Raw genomic sequence first — 14,975 nt, 5'->3', positions numbered from 1 at the left:
CCCGTTGTAGAAAACTGCGTGTTTTCCTTAATTGAATAATATTTCTATAATTTAAAATACGTAAATGGGTCATTTCTCGTATTTTTTTTTTAATTATTAGAAAAAGAAAACTAATTGACGATCGGTACAAGGCTTTGAGTTTTTCAAGTTATTATTTAAATTAGTCAACTTGTATATGTTTTATTATTGTTGTTCACACTATTCTATTTCTAAAGTATCGGTTTCCTACCGTTTCAGTTTCGTTTCAGGAGTGTGTCAGTAGATGGCGCTATTTTTTCCCCCCTCTTACCCTAGAAGGAAGTAGTTGAAAGAAATAACACGGTATTGAAACGACTAACCAAAGCTGAGAAGGGAACGACGTTGGAGTAGGTGATTTTTTTTTAATGGTGTAATTTTTCCTCTTTTATATTGTGGAGGCACCTTACGTTAAATCGATTGTTTGGTCGCATTAGTAATTCAGGTGGCGAGGGGGAAAAAAATAAAAATCAAGACGTTATGTTTCAGAGTGAAAAAGAAAGCAGGGACGATGCCGTAGGCGTAGTTTCTCTTCGTCCCTCCGCGCTGTAACGAACACCAGGTTCCCGAGCAGAGACGCGGAAAGTTGAAGAATCTGAACCGACACCTCGAACCGAGTCAGTCCGGGGCCCCCCACCACGAACACGGCGACGATGGCTGACAGCGCTGGGGAGGGAGCCAACGGAGCCGCCGGGACCGACCAAGGAGACGCGGCGCAGTTGTTACCGAGTTTAGGGAGTAACTCCCTGCCGGGCCACTCGGCCTCGTCGCCTCCCACGGCCGTGGTGGCCCCCATGATGGCCCACAACATCACCGCGGTCGTGGGCGGCGGACTCGGCGTCGGCGTGCTGAGCTCCAGCGTCCCGGCGACGGCCACCGTAGCCCCGAGCGTCGGGCTGGGGGTGACCGGGGCTCCCCCGAGCCTGGCCGGAGCGGGCCTCCTGTCCCAGATCCACGCCACGTCCTGGGACCCCACGCTGAGCACCGACTGGGACAACGAGAAGGCGTCGCAGCAGTGCATCCTCCGGATAAAGAGGCGAGGCGCCGCCGCCGCGGGCGTGCCGGGTCCGGGCTGAACGTGGAGTTACTCCGCGGTGTTTGGGGGGGTTTATGTGAAACTGTTGCCGCTTCCACAGTGAAGCGACGTGAAGTTTCTGGTAGCCAGGCTAGCTAACGTTAGCAGGCGGGTCACTGTGAAGTTATTTAGCGAACTAGTCGATATTTACCCCCGGAAAACGACCAACGTTTATTAACATTTAACGTTTAGTAACGTTTGTTGAGGAACATTAGATGTGGGGCGACTACGTGCTACCAGTTTAGCGGCGAACCACAGTGGCGTAATGTGCGAGCTGTGGCCAGATTTCACAACCCGCCCGAGAAATACCGTAAGTGGACCCTAGTGGACCTGCACCACCAGAACTGCTGCCTAGCTAGATGATCTCATGTCGCGCTGGGTCCAAATAAGCGATATATGGGCTCGTTACTCTCGGCAGATTTTAGCGTGCAGTAGATCAACCTGCATACCGCTCCAGTCCTAACAGCACTGGGTGACATCTACTCCACATTCACAGTAACGTGTGTGTAACTTGTGATCTTAAGTTGCATCTTACAAAACAGTGTATTTACATCCACTTTACTAGGTAACTATACCTGTCTTATATGTGAAATGTGCACGTATTCAATTAGATAGATAATTTTATTAATCCCAGAGGGAAATTCACGTATTGCATCAACCCAGGTACAGTAGAAACAATGATAAAATATAAAGAACATAATACGATATAAAGAACAATAATAAAATACAGAATGTGCCTAAATACAGAGAAAAAAGTACTCTAATAATTATAATGATGATAATGATAACAATAAGCACCACTGTGTGTAAAATGAAAACTTATACAAGAGAAATATTATTGCAGGATAAACAGTGCAGCTGTGTATTCACAAAGTGGCAGTACAGAGATATGATAATGGAAAGTACATAATGTCCAGCTGGTGCTCAGTTAGCCTGAAATGTTCTGTGTCTAATCATGTCTGATAATGTCCCGGCACCGTGAAGAGGTGTTGTACAGTGTGAACTCCGTTGGTACAAACGATCTCGTGTACCTTTCCTTGCTACACCCGAGCTGTATGAGTCTGTTGCTGAAGGTGCTCTTCTGTCTGGCCAGAAGGTCTTGAGGAGGGTGTGATATATTATCCAGGATAGCCGTGAGTTTATTAAGTGACCACCTATCGACCACCACCTCAAAACCATCCGACGGGCAGCCAAAGACCTACCCAGCCTTTCTGATCAGCTTGTTAAGCTTTTAAGTTTCCACTGCTATGATGCTACACCCCCCCCCCCCCCCCATCAAATTGTAGTTTTTAACTTGAGTCACTGTTGGATAGAATTGGCTGCATCTGATCTAACCAACTGCCTTCCTGTGGTTTGTTTGCCTAGATGATGATAAGTGATTGTTGTTGGCCTCTTGTTTGCCCAATATATAGTGAGGAAATAACCCTTTCTACAGCCTGTTGGTAGGTTGCATTTACAGGTTTGTTTGGCACTAGCAGGAACCAGGTGGAGAGTGTTTTACACTGTAGCGTATCACATTACGCCACATTTGTGCTTTACTGATTACAAGGTTGCACATGGAAACCACCTCAGAATTTGGTAGGACATCACAACACCATAGAAATGTGAGTGGTAACCGCAAAAACTATTTCATGCATTGCTCTGTTTCAGGGGAGGGGTGGAGCAAGGTGTAGGTCTATTGGTTCAGTATACAAACAAAATGTGAAGAATCACTTGAAATATTTCCTAACAGTTTGGTGTGGCAGAGCCATTTTTATGAACTTTTTAGCTGTAACCGTCTCCCAGTGTATTGACTTCCCTGCAGCATCTGTAATGAGGAAGGGAGAATGAATAAATGCCCCCACACGTTTAAAGCCGGCTGCCTCATCTTTAGAGAGTGCCAGCACAAACCACAGCACATCCGTACGCCTTTACATTGCAGCACTGAACAGAGTTTGAATGGATCTCATAGGGAGTTACAATACAATATTTATATTTATTATTATTATTTACCTCTTGTTTACTTTATTTCAATCATTTCTGGTGTTCTTCCTGTGCAGAGACATTATGTCCATCTATAAAGAACCTCCCCCTGGTATGTTTGTGGTTCCTGATCCACACGATATGACCAAGGTAAGGTTTGAATAAAAGGTTATTGTATTTAAGAAGCTCCAACCGTGTTTCCGCAACTTGTTTGAGTGATCTAGGCAACAGTACTGGCTGTGAGTTATTTTGACTTTATAACTCGTTTTGTGATAGCTTGTTTGTCTAGTGAAATACAAGCAAGCCTGTATGAAAAGCCATTGGCCCTGCAACAGCAAACCTTTTCAGAAGAACTTTACAGCAGTACAAAAGAGGGCACTGGAAAAAGTTGCTTGCATGATCATTAATTATTATTATGGTGCACTTAGAAATTAAAATACACATTTGCTACAGCCTAAGTATTTTGCTTTGCATGGATGAGTTCTATATCTTAAAAAGGTGTAAATTATTTCTGGAGGTGTGGTCTGTGATGGAAGTAAGAAATACTGTTGCACCATGCAGAAATCGGGTTATGCCTGAAGTACAGAGTAGGCATCACAGCCTAACGGGCAATAGCAAGGCCCCTATCTTTAAATAAGGTATTTGAGATAACGTATTTTTAGCCTTATGAGATTATAAATTCAAATTATAAAACCGTGTACTTTAGCCAACTGAGCAGAAGTTTGGTCTCAGTGCACTATAATAATTACTCAGATGCATGCTGCATATCCGCTTGAGAATAAACCTCAGATATGATTTTAATCCAAATATTCTTATTTTCATAGTAGTATTTAACACATGCAAGATGGCCGAATTCATACTTTTGTTCGCCACCATCCATTAAGTATATTTCTGGGGAAAAGATGTGTGTTGTGGAATTTTGAGAAGTTTCTTCATGTGGTCAGTAATGGGCCCTCTGCTCACCCTCCTGTGTCCTTCTACACAGATTCACGCTCTCATCACAGGCCCCTTCGACACACCCTACGAGGGGGGCTTTTTCCTCTTTCTGTTTCGATGTCCTCCTGACTACCCCATCCACCCCCCACGCGTCAAACTCATCACCACCGGCCACAACACAGTACGCTTCAACCCCAACTTCTACCGCAACGGCAAAGTGTGCCTCAGCATTCTTGGGTAAGTGGTGTTCCACATAGCAAAGTAGTCCAGTCGCATTTTAGAACAGTATGGAGACGTTCAGTATGGGTCTGGGAGTTGGCAGAGATTACTCCATTATGTGAAAGTGGTGTGAGTTGTGGTCAGAAAGCAGCACTGAAAATGACTAGGCGCTATATTTCTGTGGGAGACATTTTTGGCTTGCTGTGTTGTATGATCTCTTGCACTAGCCTGCTGGAAGTGTCATAGACGGAGCATCCAGCAGGTGGTTTAATTTATTGTGAAAATATCAACATTGAAGATGGTATAAACTTTTAACAGTCCAGTGCATTTCCATCTATTCATTTATTAGTTAAAATTTGACTGCGGTTTGTCACTGCGTGAGGTGCCATGTAAGACTAGTTAATAGTTAACAGTTCGACACTGACATTCAAGCAGGACAAATTAATGCACGAGAGCTTCGGTATTTGACAATAATGTATTAACATGTATTAACACTGGTACACAGGTGTCATACATACCGTGACTCAGGAATGACACTGACTATTTTAAGAAACACCACCACTCCTGAAAACAGGGTTTCAGCACACCTAACTTGTGCTGTGTCTGACCCTTAGCACATGGACCGGACCAGCGTGGAGCCCTGCTCAGAGTATCTCTTCAGTCCTCATCTCCATCCAGTCCCTGATGACGGAGAACCCTTACCACAACGAGCCGGGCTTTGAGCAGGTATCCATGCCTCACTCACACAGTGGTAATGGACTGTGCTGTTTACAAGATCAATGCAACAGCAATACCAAGAAACCCCCCCCCCCCCCCCCCCCCCCCCCCCCCAGTTAACACAATTGTCACGTTCCTGATGCTTTGGAAGGGGATGGGGAGGGCGGGGGTGCTTGTCAGCACATATGTTTCAATACATTCAAATATGTAAGTCGCTATGGGTAAGAACACATGCCAAAGGCTGTAAATGTAATTAGTACCCCTGCTTATGTTAATCCAAGCTGCAGGCTGCCTGCTCTACTTCTCTTATTCAGGTACACGGGAAGTTTAAAAATGTCGCCATACCTGAACAATATCATAAAGCCCTTAACAGAGAAAGGAAATCTGATCCTGGTGAATTGACATTGATTTCCAGTTATGTTCCACTTTGAGTACAAAAGCCTTGATTATGATGTTCAAAGCCTGTAATGAACCTGCTCCAGCACATCTTGCTGATTTTTGCAAGGTTTACTCTTAATCTGAAAGATGTGTTTTTCCTCGCTTTTGTTATTTGTAGTAATTAAGTTTAATTTGAACAACATGTAACTAATCTATTACTTTTAGTCTTTCTCGTGTAATGTTAGTGTTCCTGCCATTGGTGTGGATACGTTTTTCTTTGCTCTGTCACACTTTCCTGGTTATACTTAAGAGCAGGAAGCCCGATGTTCATGACTCTTAATTTTGAAATTGAAATCTGTTCTTGTGTGTATCAGGAAAGGCACCCGGGTGACAGCAAGAACTACAATGAGTGCATCCGCCATGAGACCATGCGTGTGGCCGTGTGTGACATGCTGGAGGGGAAGGTGGCGTGTCCAGAGGCACTGTGGTGCGTGATCCACCTGTGCGCTGGAGGCTTCGTTTCCAGAACTGGGCAGTTAGCTTCACTGCAGTCGTGGGCTCTTGTTGAAGTCCAAAATAATAGAGAGGGTGGTTGGTTTTCTAAAGTGTTTTAGTGATATGCAGAAGTAATGATGCTGTTTGTCAGTGGTTTACACGTGCATGCCTGTGACGGCCAGTTTGTCTCATATGGCAAACAAGTTGTTGCTGCTGGTTTCACAGAAGCAACGAGACACTTTCTGCTTTTCTCTAGGAGTGTGATGGAAAAATCCTTCCTGGAGTATTATGACTTTTATGAAGGAGTTTGCAAGGAACGTCTGCATCTGCAAGGACAAAACATGCAGGTGAGTGTGAGTGTGTGCGCGTGCGTGCGTGCATGAACTTGACTACTTCGGAATCGTAATGGGGTTGCATTTGTGTTAGTAAATAACAACACAAAAGAAAACATAAAGATAACTGCAGTGAATATTCAGCCTGTTGGGGTATTGCGCAATAAAGTAGAATCCTTCCCACTCAGGACACTGAATTCAGTTCCTCAGTACACAATACTGTTTGCCTTCAATAGTCAATGAGAGATTTATCACAATTCTACACTACTTTGAGTAATGCAGCTAATACAACTACTGCAGTGCTTTAGCCTTTCTGTTGAGTAATAACTTTGAGTTTGTCTTCAATATTTTCGGGCAGAGCAATCTGTAAATGAGTAATGGAAATCCCATTAGCTGCTATTAAATAGAGCTTTACAACTTAAAGAAGCCTGAATACTTTTTTTTTAAGTGTAACAAAAATAAAAATGAATTGCTTCTTTATTCCAATTTTTAAAATGTAACGGCTCATATTACAGACTGTGCAACTTGTGCTCAGTAAGGCTCACTGCTCACCACTGTAAATGTGCTACAATTTGTAAGTTTTTTTACATTAGATTCATAGGCACTGTTTTCGGTTCTCTGCAGGATCCTTTTGGGGAGAAGAGGGGCCGTTTTGACTACCAGGGTCTCCTGACCCGCCTTGCCGCTACACACAGACGGCTGCGTGAGAAGTGCCCGACCGAAGACAACGAGGGGGACTCTGATTCTGACACCAGTTCGTCCGGAACAGATCCGGACAGCCTGGGCAGCTCCCAGCCATAGAGCTCCTGTGTGGACTCAGTGAGAGTCTGAACAAGCATTTCTCTTTCCTGTAGCTCTGGACGCTTTAAAGTAAGCAAAATGCACAGAGCATTGAAAAAAAGTTCTAGGGTTTGGTTCTGAAGCACCGGGGTTAGTCTAGCTCCTGTTTCTTTAGGTTGTTGTTTGCTGTTTCGCTCCCTCCTCCACTACCCACTACTTTCTTTTCTTACCCCCTACCCCTTCCTTGTCTGAGGGAGAAAACTCCTGATAGCAGTGGGAATGGAACTAGAGGGCGCAAGTGTGCGAGAGTGTGCGTGCGAGAGTGTGTGTGTGCGTGGGAGTGTGTACAAGCATGCTTCTCGGCAGGACAGCACACACTTTTGGAGCACCGGTTTGAGTGCTCACTGCTTCTCACTTCACCTGGTGGTCAGCAAGCTGAGGTAGGTTGAGAGCTACTGACACCTCATTCCAGAACAGGCTGTTTTAGAGTTAGTGCACATTTACGTCTTCTGCAAACCTGTTTGCTAGTCTCTTTACTCCTGGTTCACTTATGTCTTGACAGTTATCTCAACATTTATATCACCACATTCATTGAATCATTAAAATATTTTGAATATTATGAATGGAGTCATAATTTCAACCTGAATTCACAATGAATTGCTTTACATGATTCAAGAAAAAGAGACACTGATGCAACAAAAAATAAATGTACATACTTAAATATTGTGCATAGAAAAGTTTTATTTTAATGTTTAATGTGCATTAAATGGTTTTGAATGGATCTGGTGTGATTGAAATCCTCAGCCAGTAAAGTGATCAGTAATTGATTTGGACTACCTAGCCCTTATGAGAAGTTGTATAGTCAAACATTGTTTATGTTGTTTCAGCCCAATTAAATATGTTGGTTGGATAAGAAATATATAAGGGCTCTCTTTTCTTTGCAGTGCAAAATTTGCTGGCCTCTTTTTATGACTCTGATTACTCTCTGTTCTGGTGTCTTTGCCCTAAAGTATGTTTTAATGAGAAAAGTGTAGTACAGTTTGGTCCTTGTTTATAGTACGGAGTCAGTGGTGGTCTCCTGTCTTGCAAGTGTGCAGCGTCTGTGTCCACTATGCAGCTGTAAAGGCTGTAAAGAAACCTGCCCCTGGCTTTCAGGGTCATGATTACAGAAGTTCACCCCCCAGCCCAGCATTCTCTTGCACATCACGGCTAGACCTCAGTCGTGGTGAAATGGTGTTACTGGGCCACAGTAGATCATAGTGAGGGAATTGGCAAAGCACCTCAAGATGTAGCACCTCAAAGATGCGTGAAGAGTTCTATCTTTTGAAGACCAGAGAAGTGCCAGACTTGTGTCCGCTTAAAAGGTATGATCTTGCCCATAGATCGTTGTCGCATACATCAAGAAAAACACGTAGTACTGACGTTTTTGCCGTGACCTTTCTAATGCATTGTAGTCTGGACCATAGAACGAGATCCTGTGGTTTTGCATGCACTGCACCTCTGATGCAGTTTGTCGTCTTTTCAGCATCCACTTTGGCTAGGCTGTTGTGCTCCTGCACAGACTTTATATCCTTGTACACGCTCCCTGCAACAAACAGCTGTCTATTTGTGTTTGACCCTCTGTGTGATGTAATGATGCCTTCCCCCAGTTTGCAAAATGAGAATAAATCTGTAAATTACTGTATGCATCCAATGCAAATATAAATACAATGATGTAAATTCTAATTAAACAGTTCTTTTTCTTGACTCAAAGAAGGGTTTATGGAATATCTCTTTTTGACATTTTAGAATAAATTAAAATCGGGGTTAATGGAACTCATTTTAAAATAAATATAGCTATTCAGTTTTCAAACATTGAATTCTATTATTTGCATTTTATCATGCATCAGTTGAGATGTAAATAGAAATATAAAATGTTTTTCAAACAATGTTTTTGTAGTTCTAAACTGAATCATTTGCTCAGATATCTAGGACTTATTTTGCAGCTGTTTCTTATGGTTGAATTTGATGTATTTTAATTATTCGTAGTACCATGAAACGTGTACCTGGGAGGTCATTGCTGCAACGACACAGCTTCAACTGAAACAGTTATGCAAAGATTATTTGTGTAGTATATATGAATAGGTCACTCTCCTCTGATTAGTTTGTGTTTGTTTTATAACTTTATATTCTGCCCATAGAAACTACTACGGAAGTAATCATCTTTAACTTTTAAAATATTTTGATTGTATAACCTCAATTGCTCACAGATTATTAAACCTTCATAGAACATTTACTTACTGTGTGTAGATTGAATTGAGTATCAAATTTATTTTGTGCTGAAATACATTTAGATGCAGGTTATTGCTATAATTGGGTGTATTAAAAGTACTGTTAAAACCCATTGTGAATTATACTTGCATGACTACTATTTATATAAAACTTGTATCTTATTCAACTGAACAGATAGCATTTATGACATAAACCCCTGAAAGGTAACAATTTCACAGTAAGAATGATTAAGATTTTTATTAAGATTTATTATAACCTGGGACATCAGGATTAATTGCTGGTTTTCTGAATACAACCTATACACGTATTTGTATTTTAATAGTATGGTTTTGTTTATGTACAAATGAAAAGCAGAGGCAATGTTAGCAATTTATATGACCAACCAAGCAACCATTTTACTTTTTTAAATAAAAAAAAAACTAGTCTAAAATCACTGTCTGTCGTTTTAACACTGTCTACCAAACTATGATAATTGATGATAGAGGATACATTCATCTTTCAAACATGAGACAATTATGCTTGCATAAGGTACAAAGTGCATATGTATATTGAACCTATCTATTAATATTGACCAAAAAAAGTCTTGCTTCATACAAAACCTCTTCAGAGTTGAATTAATAATTTGTGTAATAATGTGTGCACACACATGGAGTATTTTCAGACCATCATTGGACAATAGCGTTTTGGTATTGTACATATGCTATTGTGTCTGTTGCACAAATTTAAAACTGTCCTTTTGAAGAGTACTTGGGTCCTGTGGCACTAACTACAATTCCTTTAGCAGAACCTTTATCTCTTCAAATGCAAATTTTGCCTCAGATCTGATACTTAAAAGCATGGATTAGGTGCTTTGTAAAGACCTCAACTGAACTACGAGTTAACTATGAGTAACTGAACTAGTTACTGAGCATGCTACTGAGAACACATTCCAGTACGTTTCCGGTCGTACTCTACACCAATATTTTTTAAAGAAATAAAGAACTAGCGCTGGACACCACCAACTAACATCCAAAGAGGTCTGATACCCCAGCACAGCGAGCCTCACTTGGTAGGCTACTTATCCAGAGGTAGACGCTCCACCTATCCGTCTTACAGAGATCAGAGTGGAATATCTACTACTAGATACTACTACTACTACCGGTACTAGCTGCGCTTTCTAAACATAGTGCAAACGCTGACCCTTCTCATAAGACATAAGAACATTACTCGTTCAAATCCAGCAAATCCGACGAGGATCCCTTAATTTGGTCTTTCTTAAATTATACAACATGAAGCTGATTGTAATTAAGGAAATGCCTATTTCTGATTCAACTCCATTTCTTCAGATGTGTTTAATTTCATTTTTAAATAATCGTGGATAGCTGAATGAATTAAAAGTAGCGATGTCGTAAGAAACTGCATAGCATTGTCCAGAAATCAACATATAGGCTACTGGAACTTTTTAGTTCAAATCTTTGAGGTGGTGATCATCCACAATAAATCAAATCGGGAAGCCAACGTTTTTAGCCATTATATAATAAGAATTATCTGTTTGTTCTCTTGAGAGATACTTTATGATTTTGCCAAATATTCTCTGGGTTCTTAAGAATTGCGTTTCTGTTACGTCATCTGCATTATAGCCTTTGTTCCCAAAGGAGGAGCTTCGACGTAAATTACAATTGTGGCGTCACAACCGCTACCTTACAATGGGAATTTAACCTAGGTTACTTGTACAGACAAGACAAGTAAACTAACTGCTGATCGATCCACGTGAATAGTCTACAGAAACCAAAAAGAAGGAAAGAAAGTACGACACCACGATATTTCGTTTAAGACTTTAATCTTGAGGTAGGAAACTATTTTTAATGCGACACATTATAAACAACTTTTCAACAAAACGTCAGATCAAAAATGATTTGCAAACCAGTTAAAGTTTTGCTCGCTAACCGTTCTGTTCAGATGTATAGATATAGTTTATATGAAGAAAGTTATTCATAACCTGATAAAGATTTCTAGATGGTTCACTTGTGTATTTTTCGCTTTGCTTAAGAGGTGTTTACGTATTTTAAGTCACTACTGTTTTTGTCAAGAAATCATTCTCTGAACAGTTTAGTTACTCTCTATCCTCGATATATAAACGAATAAATGTATAATTGGTGTACAGACACATTCCTCTTCATTGTGGTTGTTTTATTAATTTCACCTGGCTTGTTGAATTTTTATTAATTTCACCTGAAGCCTTATTGCTTCAAATTGTAACTTGTTTCATTGAATCATTACAATAATGTTGCATGTTTCATTATATCAGCCTCTAAACATGAAACACCAACTTTTTATACAAAGCATTTTAACAAACGAAAATAATACCTTTTATGTGTCGCGCACCCACCTTTTATTTACATTTGAAACTACCTTAATGCAATTATTAATGATGGAAGAAACATTCGAAACATACCCATGAACTCTTTAAGACAGGAATTTCGTCAGCAACAAAGCAAAGATCATGTAAAGTTTAAGGCGCGTGCGGTTCCTTGCCGTTTTAATAGACACAAAATTATCTCTAAATAACTGCCAGCATCTCACTGTAAATATGTCAACAGCATTATCTTCATCAAGGAAACATTATAATGTGAAGTACGTTTGAACAAATCCTTTGTTGTCAGTGTAATATGCGAATGTTGAGATGAAGAACAAAATATAGTAATTTTTGTGGTTTCTGACATAGTCTTCGATTCATAAAAGAAGTAACGGCAAACACAAACGAAATTCAAAACGAGAAGATACAGAAACACGTGGCTTAATAGAGTTTAAAATATATGTTTATAATGAAGAAGAAACATAACTTTACCAGGCGTCCGATCCCTAAACTATCCTGGTGTTTTAGCCATTTGATTATAAACGAGCTCCTTTTGAACTACAGACATAATAATTTTGAGGAAGAGACAGCATCGTGTGAAACTTTGTTTGGAAATGTATTGTAGTCTTAACGAAGTTTTTATGCTCCCCACTCCGTACCGAAAGCTTGCATTACCCCAAAATGTCCGCTTGGTGGGAGCAGTTACGTGCAATTCGTTCATTTGGTGTCTTATGTAATACGATGTACAAACCACAAAGAGTAAATGATATTTTGTTTAGATAAACGGCAGATTATCGGTGGATGTCTACATACTTGCATGGCAGTCTTGATTTTATTGTTAGCAAAGACAAATCGATTTAAAATCGGAAGCAATCTCAACGACCCAAACTCCTCAAAAATAATGTCGAGTTCATTTTTATTGACACATTTGCCCCAGCTTTCTGTTTACACCGAAAAACTACGAGCTCTTAAAACCTGCATTGTGAAACATTCTGTTCAAAGTTAAGGTATGCTTTAATGATATTTGTTGGACGGCAATAGGAAAGCAGCGTTTAAATGAAAGGGAGAACAACTGTGCGCACGGGGGTGTGTTAACTACGTCACGGGGTTTCAGGCGAGGCGTTGTTCTGATTGGAGAGCCCATCCCCCCATCCCTCTCCATTTTGTGGAGAGTAAATTGTAGATAGTAATGTTTTGAAGTTGACCGTCGGAAAACTTCGTTCGCTTCATTAAGGGATACAGACCTTCACCTAACTTAATTAAGGTACCAGAGGAATTAGTCTACAATATCCAAGTATCATCAGTATGTACAGCTACATCATCTCTGCAAATAATTATGTTTCTTTCTGTCTGTCTTTCTTTCTTTCTGCTTGTCAAAATAATCCGAATTATTTAACATTTAAAAATATTTTGTTAGCATATTTAATTATGTTTATGTATTCATTTTGATCCATTTCTTGAGTTTGAAGCCTGTCTAATGTTCTATTAGGAAGTATCAAATATTTCTACCATTTATTTGCTGAATATTTTATGTAGGTAATTGTAATTCTTTAAAGTTTAACTTATGTTCTGTTTCAACTTTGTTAGTTTTGATGTTGTATCTAATTGCAGGTTTACATACATCATATATTTGTGACATTTGTACAAGAAGATGGAGCAACTGCATTTAAACAATATGCATTTGATGCTTTCATTGTTTTACTTATTTGTTTGTCCATGAAAGTTGTATGTCTTCTTAGTTGCTTGTTATAATTTTTTTTCTTGCCATCAGGAGTAAAAAATATCATTTATTTAATGTCATTTAAAGGTTTTAAACACAAAAATTGTTGTTAGATTTTTTAAATGTTTATGCAACAAATTATGTGAACATGCCCATGCAGGTTTTATGTCAATAAAAAGGTTTTTTATCATTAAATACTACTGAATCTCTCTCAATTTAGAATACAATGTGTTAACATAATGCATTGTAACAGTGAACAGTGTGAACAGTCATACAGTATATCATTTGAGAGTATTAATTATTTGTATAGTGGAAAATATCCCCTAAATATGTTCCTCAGTTCATTATATAATCAAAGATGGAAACCATTTCTTTAAACAACTGTGTCAATGATTGGTCTCAACTCTTTATAACCAATGAATTTGTTCAGTTTTGGAAAAGAAAGATCTCCACCAGTTTGGATACTGTCACTGCAAATAATACAAATGAATAGTAAACTTAGTTATGTCTTCTAAAATAGGCTTTATGAAAATGTTTCTGAACCATTTATTGTGCTGATTTAAAAATCAGTTGTGGAGAAAGCCAAATTCTTCTTTTGTACTTCCATTATAATGACTGCTAACTTTCACATCACATTTTCTACATTCTCTGCTAAGTATGACAAACACATTTCTGAACAGAATATTATACAAAATCCATATCCAGAAACATACTTCTTTATACTAAGTTTAAACGTGAAAGTAAAGAGAAATTGAACAAAGAACATGAACTAAAAGAATGCAGTTTCTGTATTTTGTTTCACATATTTTATTTGTTCTTAAATCTTATTTTATCTCAACATAAAATGGCAATTTCAGTAGCATTTGTTCTAATTATGTTTTTATACATCAGTGATAGATTAATCTGTCTCAACAATTTAATTGAAGCAGGATAACTGGAATAAACCAGCAATAAAATGTTATAGACAGACCAACCACTCAAGTCTGTAAGTAGTGTAATGCTTTACAAATGTTTAATTAAATCTACATAATTCACACAATTACTTGAAACACGGCTCTCTTTGGTTTGATAGCACTTTGCAAAATCATTGCATTCCACTAACAAGTTAATTAATGGTCACGTTATTTTATGGTTACTGAACTATACACTTTGATCTAAACTTCTGTGTCACATTGGAATCTTTTTATTTTTGTTCAACAAATCAATCTTTATATAAACATTACTATAGCTAATTCATAAATCTAATCCTAACAGTTTTACTATCAAATGTATTACCTTTTCAGTTCTGTAAAATTTCAGTCTAATAATAGGTTTACACGTTAACAAAACTTTAACCTTAATTCCATCACCCTGCATCTGTTTCATGTAAAGCCCGGTCAAAGCAAAGCACAAAACATTAAACAAAGAGGTTATCTGTTACCTGTAAGATCTCTGGACTAGAGTATATACTTATGCACAGAACTCCAATTCAGTAGTCTCTCTCCCCCAATAAAAACACAACCCCACCTCCTTCCTCATCTACTTCCCCCATCCCAACCCCCCTCCCTGTGTGTGGTCAGGTCACAATACCAGTGCTAGTAAAGGCTATGCTCTGGTTCTCTGGGTGCTGTATTCACATGGCAATGCATTCAGAGGATATATATAATACATTTACCTATCTTGTTCAGATCAAGCATTCTGTGAAGTCACACCAAGTTAAATTGTTCCTGCTGATGTGAGCACCATAGTTTGAACTGAAGC

General features: G+C 39.2%; 1 protein-coding gene across 2 annotated transcripts; it reads left to right on the top strand.

The window, feature by feature from the left end:
• The first annotated feature begins 270 nt into the window (after nucleotides 1-270).
• ube2z (ubiquitin-conjugating enzyme E2Z) lies at nucleotides 271-8,639 on the top strand. Of its 2 annotated transcripts, XM_076996885.1 has the most exons (8): nucleotides 271-365; nucleotides 505-1,051; nucleotides 3,130-3,202; nucleotides 4,038-4,225; nucleotides 4,822-4,933; nucleotides 5,677-5,789; nucleotides 6,054-6,144; nucleotides 6,754-8,639. In XM_076996885.1, the coding sequence occupies exons 2-8, from the start codon at nucleotides 669-671 to the stop codon at nucleotides 6,928-6,930; spliced, it is 1,137 nt and encodes a 378-aa protein (XP_076853000.1). In that variant the 5' UTR covers nucleotides 271-365; nucleotides 505-668; the 3' UTR covers nucleotides 6,931-8,639. The 2 variants fall into 2 exon arrangements, with proteins under 2 accessions (XP_076853000.1, XP_076852999.1); XM_076996884.1 differs by having other exon boundaries at nucleotides 313-1,051.
• The last annotated feature ends 6,336 nt before the right edge of the window (nucleotides 8,640-14,975 follow it).

This window comes from Brachyhypopomus gauderio, chromosome 2 (genome assembly GCF_052324685.1).
Source record: "Brachyhypopomus gauderio isolate BG-103 chromosome 2, BGAUD_0.2, whole genome shotgun sequence".
Taxonomy (NCBI): Eukaryota; Metazoa; Chordata; class Actinopteri; order Gymnotiformes; family Hypopomidae; genus Brachyhypopomus; species Brachyhypopomus gauderio.
This window is presented reverse-complemented; position numbering and strand designations above follow the sequence as displayed.

What these genes read in the sequence shown, in the direction of transcription:
- ube2z (XM_076996885.1), top strand. Translation starts at nt 669, where the DNA reads ATGGCTGACAGCGCTGGGGAGGGAGCCAACGGAGCCGCCGGGACCGAC. An exon ending in ATCCACACGATATGACCAAG is followed by an intron (nt 3,203 to 4,037) that starts GTAAGGTTTGAA and finishes CCTTCTACACAG; the next exon opens with ATTCACGCTCTCATCACAGG. An exon ending in GCGTGTCCAGAGGCACTGTG is followed by an intron (nt 5,790 to 6,053) that starts GTGCGTGATCCA and finishes GCTTTTCTCTAG; the next exon opens with GAGTGTGATGGAAAAATCCT.